This window comes from Gavialis gangeticus, unplaced genomic scaffold (genome assembly GCF_001723915.1).
Source record: "Gavialis gangeticus isolate Ggan-Ray unplaced genomic scaffold, GavGan_comp1, whole genome shotgun sequence".
In the NCBI taxonomy this organism is placed as follows: Eukaryota; Metazoa; Chordata; order Crocodylia; family Gavialidae; genus Gavialis; species Gavialis gangeticus.
This window is the reverse complement of record NW_017729008.1, coordinates 40,141,320-40,157,783: the sequence shown is the minus strand read 5'-3', so window position 1 is coordinate 40,157,783 and position 16,464 is coordinate 40,141,320. Positions and strand designations below refer to the sequence as shown.

The 16,464-nt window shown below is 41.9% G+C and overlaps 1 protein-coding gene across 6 annotated transcripts in view; it reads left to right on the top strand.

Moving 5' to 3' along the window:
* Positions 1-16,464, top strand: part of CHCHD3 (coiled-coil-helix-coiled-coil-helix domain containing 3) — a 270,801-nt gene that overhangs the window by 205,775 nt on the left and 48,562 nt on the right. For all 6 annotated transcript variants that reach the window (XM_019509627.1, XM_019509624.1, XM_019509626.1 and 3 more), the window contains one exon: positions 7,732-7,802. In XM_019509627.1, the coding sequence (XP_019365172.1) occupies positions 7,732-7,802 (71 nt within the window). The remainder of the gene's footprint in view (positions 1-7,731; positions 7,803-16,464) is intronic.

Sequence of the window (16,464 nt, the reverse complement as noted above, 5' to 3'; positions counted from 1 at the left end):
TTTTTTTTTTTTTTAATCTTGTAGGGAAAAATGTCTCTGGTCTGATTTTCAAAGGTGCCAAACAATCTAAGCTTCTGTTCCCTCCAGTGGGAGATGCAAGCATTGAGCACCTTTGAAAATCAGGTCTTTCATTTTTATCTTGCATGCCACTAACTTACAATAAAGGCCAGATTTGTCTTTTATACAAAAAAGAACCGCATCCTTTTCTTTGTCAAATAAGCCATTAACCACATAACTATTAAATAAAACCCTTTAAACAGATTGCGCGGACAGTAAGTTCACATTGAATTTGTTCAGGTTTGAAGAGCCAAGGCACTTAAAAGAGAATCTTCAATAGGGAAAAGAAGTTGTGGTACATCTGTGCAATAAAGCCAGTTTCAGCACGTTCGTAATGAAATAGCATGTCTAGGTGACGCTCCTTTTGTGAAATTAAATGAGGGCTCTCGGTTTCTCTTGCTTCTGCTGATAACCTTTTATCCACTTGGATGACACAAGATCTTTTGGAGCCCTAGCTTGCTGCAAGCCTTCTGAAGATTTTCAGCCTAGGTAAAAATGCAGCTGTGCTTTGAGGTTTCACATGGAGGCAAAACAGCTGACCTGTAAGAGCCTGTATACTGATTTTTCTACAACAGAGCTTTCAAACCGTTGCCATCTAGCAGAAGGAATGCTCTTCTGTCCCATCACAGCATATTCTTTAACCAGTGGTTTCTTCTACTTCTGTTGAAGGAAGAGAATTCTAGAGTTGATGTGATTTTAAAATGTCTTTCCTAATATTTGGACGTTTCCTGTACTCAGCTTAGCTCATTATTTTCATGTTTAAAAGGTACCTAACTTTACAGAGCGAATTGAGTTCCCTTTTGTTTACAGGCTCCTCCCCTCCCCATACATCTTTCCCAGGTCTCCTTATTGTGCTTCTTGAAAAGGCACATCTTTGAAAAGACCAGCAGATGCAGACACTTGCATCCTTTGAACAGGAGTACAAGTGTACTCCCGACACCACAGCTCAGCTGTTTTGGCTTCATTGCATCCTAACCTCTACTGCTACTTTCTGCTGTCTGCTTAGGCCCGGATCTTCCAAAAATTATGCAGATGAGTAACTGGACACAAGATTAATCCATGCGGGGTTAGTTAGCCTACCTGTACATATACAGTTACCTGTGTAAATGTGTGCAGGATTTACTGCGGGGTTAGTTAAACTACCTGTACACATGAAGTTACCTGTATAAATATTTGCAGGATTTAGGCCTTCTCTGCTCCAAAAGGGTTTACTGTCTGCACAACAAAATACCTAGCATGAAGGCACAGTATAAAGCTCATCTGTTCTCCTGAGTAGATAGGAAGGGAAGTGAACGCTGTATGCTTTGTTGCAGAAACATAGGACCTGGCAGGAGATTGTGTGGGTTGGTTGTGCTGTTTGCCACCCACGTGAAAATCGGTTTAAATTGGTCCAACTTAAAAGCGTCACAAACTCGCAGTTTGTACTTGTTGGAGTGTGAGCTTATGTGTATATCTATATATTGTAGACTAACTGTACCTGGCTGCCCTACTCCCCAACCAGAAATAGGGTAGCCTGTCCACAATCCCACGCATACCTGGCTATCCTGCTTCTAGTTGAGGTGATGGTGTGCAAGTAGCAGTACAGCACACTGGACTACAGTGCAGCATGGCACTGCAAGTTTGCAGTGTAGGCCTGCCCTCTGGCAGCTCAACACCATCTGCACTGCAGCAGCCCCTCTCTCCTGTGCTCCAGGTGGTTCTGCTGGTGCTCAGGCAGAATGGAGGAAGAGCGGTCTCACCAAGGTGGAGAGGGAGCATGCAGGGTAGGAACTGGAGTAAGGGAGAGGAGCAAAAGGAGACTGGGGAGAAGGTTACAAGCAGGACTTTTCATAGAGGAACAAGGGCCCTGCAGGGAGAAAAGTCAGGCATTACTTGGAGAGAGAGGATAGGAGCAAGATTTGGCAGAGGAATAGGACAGGAACCGGCCAGGAGGAAGAGAAAAAGGGGGAAAGGGCAGAAGGGTTGGTAAGTACTCAGACATAATCACTTTCAAAATCTGGAACGAGCTGAGGGTCCCAGGGTCTCGGCATCCATTGGTGTTTAGGAAATATGTGTACATCCTGCGGGCAAGGACTCTGTGCTCCATCCCCATAGAGCAGTGATTCTTAACCTTTTTAGACTCGAGGCCCTCGTTAGACTCAAAGCATCCCTCCATGACTTCTGCAAATTGAGCAGCACCCAGCTGCAAAAGCCGATATTTATTCCACTGCTTACTTCTTTGCAGGGGGTCAGGCAGTGGGGATGGAGAATGGCTAGGCAGAGACTGTCCTGAGCCTGTGTCTGTCTGCATACCTCCTCACAGGCCTGGAGTGGTTAATCTGCTCAGGTCTTAAGGCACCCTTTGAAAATCTCCCAGTACCCTGGTTATGACTCATTGCTATCGAGGTGTTAGGTCCACATAGAGCAGTGGTTCTCAATCTTTTGAGACGCAAGGCACTCCTCAGAAAATGCTAGCTCTTAATTTTTTCCTAGTTTGTGACTGTGGAAAAATAATAGAGGAGTTTTTCTGCTGCAGAGAAGTCAGAAAGGCCACAGCAAGTTGAAATGTTTAACACTGTGGATTGCTATTTGACCTGGGTTGAGAATCACTGACATAAAGGATATAGAATCACCAAAAATTAGGGTTAGATGGGGCCTGCGGAGGTCAGCTGGTCCAGTGGTTTTCAACCTTTGCTCTTTCACAGACCCCTAAAAAATTTTGAAGGAGGCACAGACCCCTTTGGAAACCTGTAGTGTACAGCAAACGTAAGTAGATAATTACTGACAGTTGTGTTTCAAAATAAATACAGTAACAATAACAATAATACAACCCAAAAAGGTTTTTTGGAGAATTCATTCACATAGGAACATGGCACCAAGGGGGGCTTCTGGGGCCATCAGGTAAAGTCCCCTGCATACACAGGCTAGATTCCCCCAGATTGCCACATCAGAGCCTCAAACGTTCACATATATTAGATGTGCCGTGAAGATGGAAAGTTGGGGCACAGACTGACCTAGTAGATACCCCTGTGCCCCACCAGACTTTTGCTGGTGGCCTTCCATCAGCTTTGTCGGACCTAACCTTGCACTAAAAATGTATGCAGTTCTTATTGTTCCAAATCAAGCTTTCTGCAAGTGCTTCAAGACACTGCCCATTTTCCCAATGCCAATTCCATCCATTTGGAAAGTGCGCTCTCTGTCTCTCTCTCGTGTGCATGCACACACACATGCGCACACACACCCATTAGAGTCTGTAGATTGATTTGGCCAGGCCAGCAGAGGGGCTGCGAGGCTGCAGCGTCACCGGGTCCCACGTGAAGTGGTGGCAAGATGAGGCAGGGCTTCCCATCAGCACTCTGGCTGTTGGTGCTGGGCTGCTGCTGGTGCTCAGGTGGCCTCTAGCTGTGGGGGGAGCTGGAGCAGCAGCAGCACTGGCAGTGCTTCCCTTTTGAGAAGCACTGCCAGTCATCTTTACAGCCACCTTTCCCGGCCCCCCTACATGTGCTGGGCACCCACGGACCACAGGTTGAAAACCACTGATCTAGTCCAACCCACTGCTCAGAGAAGGACCAACCCCAAGCACATCATCCCAGCCAAGGCTTTGTCTAGCCAGGTCTTAAAAACCTCCAAGGATGGAGCTTTCCTCACCTCTCTGGGTAACCTGCTCCAGTGCTTCATCACCCTCCTAGTGAGAGAGTTTTTCCCAATATCTAACCTAACTATCTGCTTTCTCCTACATTTCAAGTTAACTCCATTGTCTTACGTGACAAAGGATTGTGCTATAGATTGAAACTTCCCAGCTGGACTGAGGATTTTTAAGTGTAATTTTTTTGTGTTGAAAAACAGTGTAAGTAAAAAAAAATCAAGAATTCTGAAGTTGAATTAAAGTTGTCCAGGAGTTGAAACGCAGCTTCTTCAAACATATGCATTTTGGCATGCATTTTAAATTACATAATCTCATGCTGGTTTTTTTCCATGGGATGCCCGGCTCAAAGGATTCACAGAGCTCTCTGAATAGGCAGCTCTTAGGCATTCCTGTTTTTTTAACCTCGCTGCATGGTGTGTGGCTCTATGTATTATTTATTTTACACAATGCAAATTCTACACTGATTGCAGAATTAATTCCATTATGGGCTTTCCTGTGATCCTGTAACTGTGGCATTATAAATGCAAAGGTAGCCTTATTAACAATTCATGTGAGGCGAGATGATTTTATACCCATTTTACATATATTGAATTGAAGCATGGTGATTTAGGTCAAAGCTGTTAAAGGTGTCTGCTGATTTGGGGTGCCCAGTCTGAGATATCTGGGGCCTGGTTTTTCAGAGTAATGAATATTGGTACAGCATTTTATCTATTAGGAGCAGAGCTTGAACAGCAGCAGCAGTATGAGCACTCAGCCCCTCTGACAATCACACTGTTTCTCAAGTTGGGTACAAAGACAATGAGGAACACCCAAATAGTGACCATTTGCAAAAAGTTTGGCTTTAGCATCTTGCTTCATGTCACACAGGAACTCTGACAGACTTGGGAAGAGAATCCAGTTCTTTGGGGTAACACTGAAGTGCTCAAACCATTAGACCCTCCCATCTCTTGTGGAAGTTTCTGAAGCTTTTTGCATTACAGTACACGCTTTGCAATTCCTGCGACAAATGAGGCCTGAAAGTTTCTAGTGCTGTCGCTCTCCTTCACTTCACAATCATGATTTATTTCCTGGGCACAGTCAGTCCTATGCACTGGTTGGGGCAACGGTCCTGAGAAACAAATAGTGTATGATCACCTAATAAAAGCTGTACTGTAATTAAATAGTGTACCATAGGGTACACATAAGAGTGTCATGGTTGCATAGGCAGCGTTAATTCCAGCATTCCCTCACTTTCTGTTGGTTGGCTTTGTATCCTTAGTTTTCTTTTAATGTGGGGAGGGCTTAGGGTTGTATGTAATAAATATAGTAGAGAGAGAGAGAGAGAGAGAGAGAGAGAGAGTGTGTGTGTGTGTGTGTAAAAAAAAAAATATATGTGATGCCTAAATCTATTTACCTGCAGACCAAGGAAACTTCTTCATTGACAGCAGAGCAGAGAGAAAAGCTATTATTCATGAAGCCATTACTCTGCTAGTACATTAATGAACAATGCATAATGTACTTTCTATTTGACAGCACGTTATAGCAAGTGTGATCATTCTTAGTCTGTATTTGTAACATGGGTCACAGGCCTTTTTATTCTTTGGAATAGGAAGGATTTTTTAAAAATATTTCATCTTTGAAGTCCAGAGTACCTATCTATCTATAAAAATATATAATATGAAAGAAAATCCTGAATGAAATTCAGAGGAAGTTATGGCCTAAGAAATGCATGGGAAAGTCAATCTAAGATGACAAATGATTTCTTGATAGCTTGAGTTTAGAGTAGGATTAAAACCTCTTGGCATATATAGCAGCTCAGTTGATCACTCAGATTGCAATTAAAAAGTAGAACAAGTACACTCAGAATATTGTCTTTGTGTCAAAAATGTGCCTTCATGCCTGAAAATGATAAAAAATTACAATCGATCCTTACAACTGTTGTGTTCATCTTTATTGATCAGGCACAAGAAAGATAAATCGCAGCCCAAATAAGATTATAGTAAATGTTAGCATCGTAGGGGACTATAGGTTGATAGAGAGCTATTCATCATCTCAAATGGTGACCTGTCCACACTCACACCATACTCTGCTGTCTAATCACATACCTATTGATTTTATCTACATCCAAGAAACCTGGATGTGACTGTCATTGGACAACTAAGATTGCTAAATGCAAAGGGGTCACTGGTGTGAAGAGGATTTCATTTTCATTTTCTTAGTGGCCAACAATGATTTATTAAAAAATAAACTACCTTTGGTCCCATGCATGAAACCTTGACTTCAGTACAAATGAATTATTAGAACTGACCCTCAGATGCAAGAGTGCAGTGGACCACCATACACTGTGTGATCTTTTTGTGCCCTTCAGACTCAGTGTATGTTACACAATTTGTTATAATTTGCAACAAAGTATTAGACTTGAAACACAATTTTGCCCTTCTTTTGAGCTTAGTATTTGTTAAATGATTTCTGTATACCTCAAATTCATAATTTATTAGGAAAACCCTTGGAAGAAGTATAGCTCAAATGAAAAGAAAAAAGTCTCTTCTTGCCAGATGGCGCTGCCTCTTTGGTACTAAGTGAAATATGTTTAAGGTTTCATCTTAGTCTCTAGTCCAGCAACTGATTTTAGATGATTTTTCTTTTCACTAATTTGCTACATATAACCATTGATTAGGGGGTATATAGCCCGACCCACTGATTGTGGACAGCAAATCACCTTTTTGATGGGGGGTGAGGGGGTGTCCTCTCTGGTTCAAGGCTGAGGCCTTTACAAGAACAGTTTAGGAAAAATATTGTTTATGTCTCTCTCTCCTTCAATCATGAAACTATAAAAGAAGAAAATCCAGAATTACAAATTCCATAGGCTGTACTGCAACCATCTGTGCAGGTTAAATATTGCCATAGTATCCACAAAACAATTAGCCTTGCTGTGTAACATTGTTATACATTGGTAGAGTTTAAAAGTGTTTAGTGTTATAATTGCATATGTATAGCCATGAAGAGTTTATTGGCGTGCTAGCTTGATTTATTTATTTATTTACTTATTTTTGGTTTCCCGCATTATTTAAATGTGGCAAATGCAAAAGTGGGTTCTTGTAAGTGCTGATGAAACCTCTACGTCACTCCAAGTCCTCATGTGTTCTGTAATAGGTCCCACATGTTAAAGAGTTTTGAACAGCTTTATTTAACTTTTTATTCTTCCAGCTGTGAAGCCAGGTGCCTTAGTTATACTGTCTTAAGTCCAGCTGTGTTAGGGCTCAGATGGAGCCATAAAAGGCTTTTTAAAAATACCTAACATATATTATCTAGACATAAAAAGTCAGAACTTTATAGTCAGTTGTCTCCAAATGTTGTATGCCCCACTGTGAAGCCTTGACATATTTAGTTACAGAAAAGTTTGACTTCCCTGAAACTGAATCTTGCCTGTCCTGCATTTTGGAAACGGTTGATTTGGTGGAGCAGGAAGAGAGAAGTATTCCAGGATTTAGGGGAGATGGAATTTGGTTCTGGAGCAGATTGATTTAAAGAAGAAAACTCAGTTACTCAGAAGTTTGGGATGTTAAAATAAGTCCCAAGATGATGAATGAGTGAGTAAGGAAGTGATAGGAAAGGATGCATTGTTAATTTATCGTATGAGAGAAATTTATGACAAGAATACCACATCCACAAAATATGTGAGGGATGTATGTCTGAGCATACAAGCATTTATACCATCATGCAAAAATAAGGATTTAGTTTGTAATCACTCAGTCGTGTAAAAACTTCAGAGTTCCCAATCAGAGAAACAGCTTTGTAATTGCTGTATCGTAATTGTTCTCATTCCAGTTCCTCCTTAAAAGCACCCCCTTTTTTGAAGCATTCTTACTTTAAGATGAAGTGTGCACCAATAATGTCTGTGCTTTCTTCTTATGTTTTAATTGTCCTACCTTTTATTTGTCAGAATTAGACTGTGAATAATGTAGTGCCAGAACTTTAACTCTTTGTATGTTCCCTACAGAGACAAATATGTGTTTTCTAATCTATAAATATCAGGTGGATCACAAAGTTTTGCTTTTCCCTCTTTTCAGAGTGCACAGTTCTACAAAGTGACTACGGAGCAGTACCAAAAAGCAGCCAATGAAGTGGAAGCTAGATTCAAGTAAGATCTTTATTTTTGAGGATGTGAACTTGTTGAATTTCTCTTCATGTTATGCTAGTGCTAGAGTGATCCTGCAGCTTGATGGTCCAAGAATTATGCGAGACACACAGATTTATTTGGGGTGATATCTTTTATTACACCAACTGCATGGTTGGAATAAAGTTAGACAAGCTTTCGAACGCAAGACTTGCTTCATTTTCCATCTGTTCATGTTATAGCAGGCAAAAATTCTGTTCCTGACCTTGCAATATGCTGTGGGTAGGCTGCTTGTTGAAATGACTGAATTTGGGGGAAGGTTGGTATTCTGGCCATAGTACATTACTTGGATAGAACTAGATATTGGTTCTGTGCAAGAGGTCAGTTCTGCCTTCTTTTGGCAAGATAAAAGCATGGAAGAAAATCGTCTGCACGCATCGGTTTCACTGTGAGTAACAAGTTGGTAAAGCTTATAGAAATACCCATTGGAAAATGAGAGTGTATCATCTCACTTAGATTCCAGATGGCTGTCAGTTCTGTGAACATCAGCAGTCCTAGAAAAGATAGGAAGCCCACCAATTCTGTTACGGTTTATACATTTCTTCCACGACAACATAAACACACCTGATCAGTTCAAGGGGTCCGCATTGGACAGCTTCGAGATGAAAAGCGGAGTGAAGCAAGGATGTGTTTTTGCCCCTACGCTCTTTGGAATCTTCTTCTTGGGACTCCTGAACTGCGCGTTTAAAGACCTGGGAGGTGGTGTGTATCTTCGCACAAGATTGGATGGGAAACTCTTCATCTATCATGACTTGAGGCACAGACTAAAGTTAGAAAGGTGCTTATCAGGGAGCTTCTATGCACTGATGATGCTGCCCTTAAATCCCACAACAAAGACCTACTCCAAGAACTTACGGATTGCCTTTCAAGAGCTTGTCAGGCATTTGCTTTCACTGTCAGCATAAAGAAAACAGTTGTGCTAGGACAGGATCCATCAAGATCCATCAATCACCCTAAATAAGAACTACCTAGAAGTAGTCCAGAAATTCAGCTGCCTAGGTGCTACAGTGACCGCTGATCTCTCACTGGATGGAGAATTTAATGTTTGTATCAGAAAGGCTGCCACCACCTTCAGCAGGCTAACTAAAAGAGCATGGAACAACTCAATGCTTGCCATCAAGACCAAAATGCTACTGTACAAAGCTTGCATGCATAGCCACTCTCATGTGGGGTGGGAAAACATGGACAACTTATGCACATCAAGAGAAAAAGTTAAACAGTTTCCACCTGCACAGTTTATACCACACACTCAACATCAAATAGCAAGATAAAGTTACCAACACAGAGGTTCTTTAAAGGGCAGATTTACCAAGTGTGACATCCCTACTCGGACACAACTGTGCTGGCTAAACCACCTGAGCAGATTGGAAGATGGGCATATACCCAAGGACATGCTATATGGGGAACTATCGGAGGGAACAAGAACATTAGGATGCCCCAAGCTTCACTACAAAGATCCAAGCGTGGTATGAAGGTATTTGGAATTGATCCTGTCCATTGGGAAACCTTGGCGAGAGATAGGACGAAGTGGCATCATCGTCTCCACCAGGGCATTAAAGCCCATGACAGGAACTGGTTCCAACAGCTTGAAGAGAAAAAAGTCTGTAGGAAGCAACCAACCATGACCCATGACCTTGCAACCACTGCCACAGATCATACAAATCTTAGATTGGACTATTGAGTTACGTGAGACACTGGAAACCATCTATGTCATAGGCTCTAACATCCACCGTCTCTCGCAGATGAAAGGATGCCAATAGCAATAATGGTATTCAGGCCACAGTACATTACAAGCTGCATAAACTGGCAGTACAGTGAGTAATTAGTTTATATGTGACACTGTGTAAGAAAGGGTATAAAAATGTACTTGTTAAACATATATCTTCATTAATGGAATACCAAAACTTGGGTGTCAACGTTGCCTTCCAGTAGAATTAATTTCATGTGTGTGTAGCATGAAAGGCATTAAAATTAGCTATTGAAATTTACCCTTAGAAGTGATAGTCAAGTTAAATTGTTTTAATTAGTTCTGAGGATGGTGAAATGAAGATACAACAATTGATGGGCCAAAGCAATTTTGACCCTTAGCTTTGCACTTTTCTGTTGCCGCCAATTTGTCCATTAGGCAGACGGCACCATTCATCATTTTTCAGGTGAGCCTGAAAATAATTTTTTACAGCCCTCACTCTCACCATCAACCAGTAAATGCTTTATTAAAAAATAAATAAAAAAGTACTGTGTCCAGTTTTTTTTGGTGTGGTGTGAAAACGAGTGCAGAGCCGACAACCCATCAGTTGCTTGACTGTTCATATTAACATACAAAAGGATAAAATATTAAAACAACCTGAAAGTGAAATAATTATGTATGTTACAGTCATAAGAGCTGTTGTGATATTGCTGTTAATGTTCACTTACAAATTTACCGGTGGTTAAAGCTACCAGCGCTACAGACTGAAGTCTTTAATCTACAGGAGCCAGGTTTGGGCTAGAGAAGGAGCACTGATTGACTCAATAGCATGATTCAGCTTTGTTGGGGATGTCAGAGAATACAACCCCGCCTGCTCTATTTCATAATGATTAATGGATCTGTTCGCCATTAATTCATGTAGCCCGTTTTTAAACTTGGTTATATTGTCTGCCTCTACAGCCTCCGGTGGCAGTGAGTTCCATAGCTTAATAATGTGCTACGTAGAAGTACTTCTTGTTTGGTTTAAACCTGCCTCCTGCTCGTTCCAGTGGGTGCTCCTTTGTTGTTATATTTTGGGACTTAGTGAATAATAGTTACCTATTAATGTTATGCACACCCTTCCTGATTTATAGACCTTTGCCATATGCTCTTTTAGCCTTCTCTTTTCCAAACGGAAGAGCCTAGCCTTTCTTGTCTCACCTGAGCTGGCAGATGCTCCATACCCCTGATCATCTTGGGTGTCCTTCTCTAGACCTCTTTTTAATTCCACTACATCCTCTGTGAGATGTAGCGATCAGTACTGCACATGATATTCAAGATGTGGGTGCACCATGGATTATGTAGTGCCTCGATGATGTATATATTTTTTATCTCCTTTTCACTGTTGCACAGTGAGACAGTGTTTTTTGGAGAACTGTCTAAAATGTCTCCGAGATGTTTGGGTTTTTTTGTTGCTGAATTGTACAAGTTAGTTCACAGCCCGGCGTCGTGTATGTATATTTGAGGTTTTTTTTCCTCACACGTGTTACTTTGCACTTGACACCACTGAAGATCATCTGTCACCTTTTTACCCACCCATTAAGTTCTGTAAAATTTTGCTGCAGCTCATCTCCCTCAGTTTGGGATTTGACTACACAAAATAATTTAGTATCATCTGCGAACTGTAAGCTATCTCGCGTGACAAAATTTCAGGCAATGCCTATAACATCTGGGAGCTTAAGAGACAACTTTCAAGAATGTTGAAAGTCCTTCTTAGCTAGAGAGGACCAAAGGAGATATGGAGAAAGGGATTGTAAAGTTCTTAAACTTGGTGAGACCATTTTCTCTTAATTGGACCCTTGGAGGGAAATAATTTTCAAGGAATTTTGGCTTTCATATGAAAGTAAGGCAACATAGCAGGCTAATTGAGGCTATTATGTCTCAGCTCTGCAGATTATAATACCTACATGTAGACCCTTAGGCTATAAACACAAACAGGTCCTTCAAAGTCAGTTGTCTGTTTTTAGTCATCCACAGATGGCAAGTCCCCTGGTGGGGCTTTGTAACTCTGTTTATCATCAGTAATCTGCAATACTTGTACCCGATTACGGTTTGGCAACAGATCTGAACAGCCCTAAAATGAACTCTGAAATAGGGCTAAAAAAAGTGAAAGAAAAACACACGATACAAAAGAAATGAAGACAGAAAATACTGTATTAAAATTATGGACGGAGTTGCAGCAGGAGAACTGTCCACGGCCTTCAGCAGGTGTTTTGTGGGCTAGAATTTAAACACGTCCTTAAGTTTTAAGCCTATGAAGAATTCCACTGAAGTCCATGTTAAAGCATGGATCGTTCTGTTTTGCAGAGCCAGAAATATGGAGATTTTGGGCCCTGATCTCATTTTATCCGAATTTTTGAAGTTTGTTGCATGTAGTCAGATTCTGGTTTTGCTCCTTTGCTTAAAAGCAGGATAGGCGGAGAGAGGCTGACTAGAAAGAATTTGTAAATGCACTAATTCAGTGCATCTCACTGAGAGAGATTTGATAATTATCCAACAAGGGGAACTTGAAATCAGTAAATTTATCTGTATTTTCCCATATTTCACATTTTCCCTTGTGTTCAAGTCACTTCTTAAAACTGTGAATTTCCGTAGTCTTGAGGGTTTCAACTTAACAGATGTTAGTTAACACAGTCATTTGTGTGTGGTTTGATACATAAATTATGAATGATTTAGTGAAACCTAAAGAAAGATGCTCTTTTGGGTCACCAAGCACTACTTGTGTTCAGTGTAATTGAATATGAGAATTGAGGACAGTTTCAAGCAACAATATTTAAAGAGCTTGTTTAATTGGCTGTAAAAGAAGAATTAAACAGGGTTGAACTGTTAAATTTATAATTCTGTTAAATGCATAAACCAATGCGCTGCATGTCAGTGTGATTTCAAGTTGGAAGTGTGAGATTAATGGAACTAATTGTGGTAATGTTAGGAAGCCGCTCCACCTAATTTTAAACATGTCTAGCATTTTTGTTCATTGCATGCAGATAGCTTGCATTTCAGCTTCTCCTTTTAAACAGAAATGTATTTCTGGAGTTAGAAATAATCTACCTCCATGTCCTCCTTGGATTTCTCTTTCCTGGCTCTGTTTAAGCCTTGAAAGCACATCACCTTTAGCTTCAGCAGTCTTTTTGGATAATTTCCCTCATTTGAAGGAGAAAACTAAATACATGTATATGTTTATATCAGAGAACTGACGGGTCCTCTGTACTTTGTCTGCAGTACTTACTGATGCCTCCTTAGGTACTTCAGTGCTGTATGAATTAGTCTGATATTCCAAATGTGCATGATAAATGTCTTTATCTTTGCAAGGCCCTGATTCACATTGATCAAATTCTAAATTATCAAATGGTTTATCTCTTTAAGACACTAATTCACATTGATCAAATTCTAAATGATCAGGTTCAGTCAGTTCCTGCAGTACACAAATTATATTAAAACAACATTACTAGAGCATGCTGCCTTTTCTAATGCAGGAGTTATGTTACCAGCAGTTACATTATAACCAGAATTATTATATTATGAAGATGTCTCCTTTATAATGAGAAGTTTACACAAGAAGAAAAGAATGCAATATTACAGGAAGAGCTGGGCTTTAGGCAAGGATTTGGGCTTTTACTAACTAATTAAATTTTGCATTTGTATTGTTTTTTCTTTAATTTGAAAGGCTGGTAGCAGGAAATTTGGCAGCTGTAGCACTGACATTTTATTCCCCCGTGGTCTTCAGAGCCAAGTAACATCATGATTATTCATGTAGGAATTGAGTAATTGCAGAGGACAAACTTTGCCTAACATAAATGTTTCCCGTTCACCTTTTGGGTTTCTATCGTGTGGAAGATGTCATTGTTCATAGGTGCTTATTAATGCTGTTCAGGATGTTTAGCTGTCCCTCTCCGGTTCCATTTCTCCCTACCACGTGCAACTTCTGTGGTGAAAACCTTCCCACAGCTCTAAGGGAAGTGTGAGCTGCTAAAGTCATGAAATCAAAACTCCCTTTGGGCAACGCTAGGTCTGTGACAGGCATTTCTTGGGGGTGCAGAACAGAAGGCTAAATCTTTCCATAGCATCTAAACGTATCATTTCAGTGCTCCCAAACTCATAGTGCCTATGAGAGCTGAAATCTTGGTCCCCTGCTTTGCGATGAAGGGGTTTTTTTTGGTGGGGGGTTGCCTCCAGTTCATAAGATCACAAACACAGGACTCTCCATCCAAGAATAAAAATTAAAGGGATGCTAGTACTTTTAGCCATGGGGGATTCTGTGTGGCTCAGAGCATAGCCTGTTATATATCATAGGGAAGTTTATATTTTTCTTGGGTGCACCTACACGAGACGCTTACTGGGGAACTGCTTAATTACCTCCGTAGTAAAGTTTTGGCATGTGCATAATTGTCCCTGTTAGGCCATAGGAAACTAACTCCGCCATAGGTTAGTACTTGTAAGTACAAGTACCATCCTGCAGTGGCATTATTTAATGCACAGCAACGCACTTGTAGATGCTGGGGCACGAGGGTCCTTCAGCGTGGGGCTGCCTGCCCTGCCCTGGAGCACCCTTATGCCTCAGCCAGCCCCCCTGCAGCACACTGAGGCAGGCTGGAGCAGCCCCCGGGCTGGGAGGCTGACCCCCTGGGCCCACTGCCAGCCGGGGCTGCTCTGACCTGGCTCAACATGCTGCCGTCCTTGATGCACATGAAGACACTGCACCTGTGAGCAATAAACTCCAGTGTGATATGCGCCACAGTTTTTTTGCATTCATTTTACATGTAGTTGCACCCGCCGCATGTGCATGTGCTTGTGAGCCCTGCCATGGGGGACTGCAAATTTATTCTTACAAGATGACTAGTTCAGGATCTTTCTGTAATTATGCTTTTGCATGTGAGACCTTGCCACTTCACATGGTCCTGGATATCTTGCATAGCTCAGATGGCTTAACTTGCTGTATCTGTGGTAGCCAAGCAACAGCCTGTTTGGTATTTGACAATTATGACTAGTATTTTCACTTGGATTCAGAATAGGGTGGGGAACCAGAGGACCTGACAGAGCGTCAGTAGGCTGTATCCCTCCAACTTGCAACTCAAGTACTATACAGCACCATTTATTAATGTTTATAAAGCACTTTTGAGGTCTTGCATGGAAAGGTAATTTAGAGGCACTGGTTGGTTATTTTATTATCTTTTGTATGGACAGCAAGAGGGAAATATACTAAATGTCTTTTAAATAGTCTTTAGTTTAACATATTTTGACCTGAAGAAAATAGAGACAATTAAAGTTTATGAAGAAGTTCTGTTAAATGAATAAGAAAATAAAACAGACCATGAAATGTTGCCTGCACTTAAACCCAGTGGTGTTCATTTAATGTACTTAAGGAAATAGGATGTTGAGAGGAATCGTAGTTTTGAGGCTAAAACACTGGACTGCAACTGAGTAGAGAGGGGCTTATGAATTCCCTGCTCTTGTTACCTGTGTGATCCCAAGTACATCACCGAGTTATTCTTTGATTCAGCCTTGCCACCTGTAAAATGGACATAATGACACTTGCTTTCCTCACAGAGGTGTTATGAAGATGAATTCAGTTGTCTCCATGAGTAGCTCGTACGCTGAAGTGCTGGGCAGTCTGCACAAATACACAGATGGTTCTCTTGTTTGTGCTTACAATGCAATACCTTTCATGAAAATTAATGCATTTAAATAAGTGTGAATATATTTAACATTATGTGCATCATAAACACCAAACGAAGCCTACTGAGTACTGCAAAATATCAAATAGCATTTTTCCAGTACACGGAAACATAAAATTACTTGGAAATAATCAGCCAGATTGTGCATGCCTTCATCAAGCTAAACTTGTAGTAAGTACTGTGGAAACGTCACTTGACACAGGGTAGTAGGATCTAAAGATATACTTTAAATAAGCTAACTCTTTCTCTCATAAGGATAGCACACAACTTATTGGCACTGCATCATAATCAGGGATTCTGGTTTTCTCTTTAAAAATCACAGATTCTCTGATTTAAAAAGCAAAAAACCAAAACCTGCTGTTAAAATGAAACATCACTAATATATCTATATATCTACATCTATATATAGGTACCAGTTGAACACAACGGATGACTGATATATTTACAATTTTAACACAATTTGGAAGTCTGCCAGTGCCTTAATCACTATAATAAAATAAAGTACCTATAGATTTTTGTATTTGATTGTGGGCTTTTTATCATGGAAGATCAGAGCTCCCTCTGCCCCCTTTGCTCACTAGGACGCAGGTCCAGGCGCCTCACTCCCAAGCCACAGCCTACCAGCCGTGCTGGTGCCCCTCACTTCCCACCCACAGCCTGCCTTCCCTAGCCCTGCTGGAGGGCCCCCTACTACCAGGGCTATGGGGCCAGGCACCCAGGTCCCCCGCAGCAGCGCCTGAACCCCAGCTGCTTCCCATGGGAGGGAGCGATGGCTGTGGGGGAGTGCAGTGTGGAGCCCGGCTCCTCCTCCCCCACAGCCGGAGCGAAGCCCGTGTGGTGGGTTGGGTGCAGGCTGCCTGCTGCGAGCTCAGGCTCCGCATCCTGCTGCCCTCCCCCCCAGGGCCTCCACGGTCCATCGGGGCTGGGTGGGGAAGCTCATTGCTGCTGCTGGCAAAGTGCCCCCTGCCCACCCGGCACCAGCATGGGGCACAACTCTGCGCCACTGCCCCTGCTGCTGCCAGGCTGCAAGGGGTGCTTCTTCAGGGCGGTGCAGAGCTCCCAGCAGTGGCAGCAAGCTTCCCTGCCCAGTCCTGCTCTTCCCTGCCATGCTGGGTCACACCTGCTGGGCTGCAGAGAAGGCAGCAGGACAGGGAGCTGGAGCCTGAAGTGGACACCCTGCCCCTGCACCCCGCTGCGTGCAGATCTGTGGGACGTGTTCCCCCCCCCC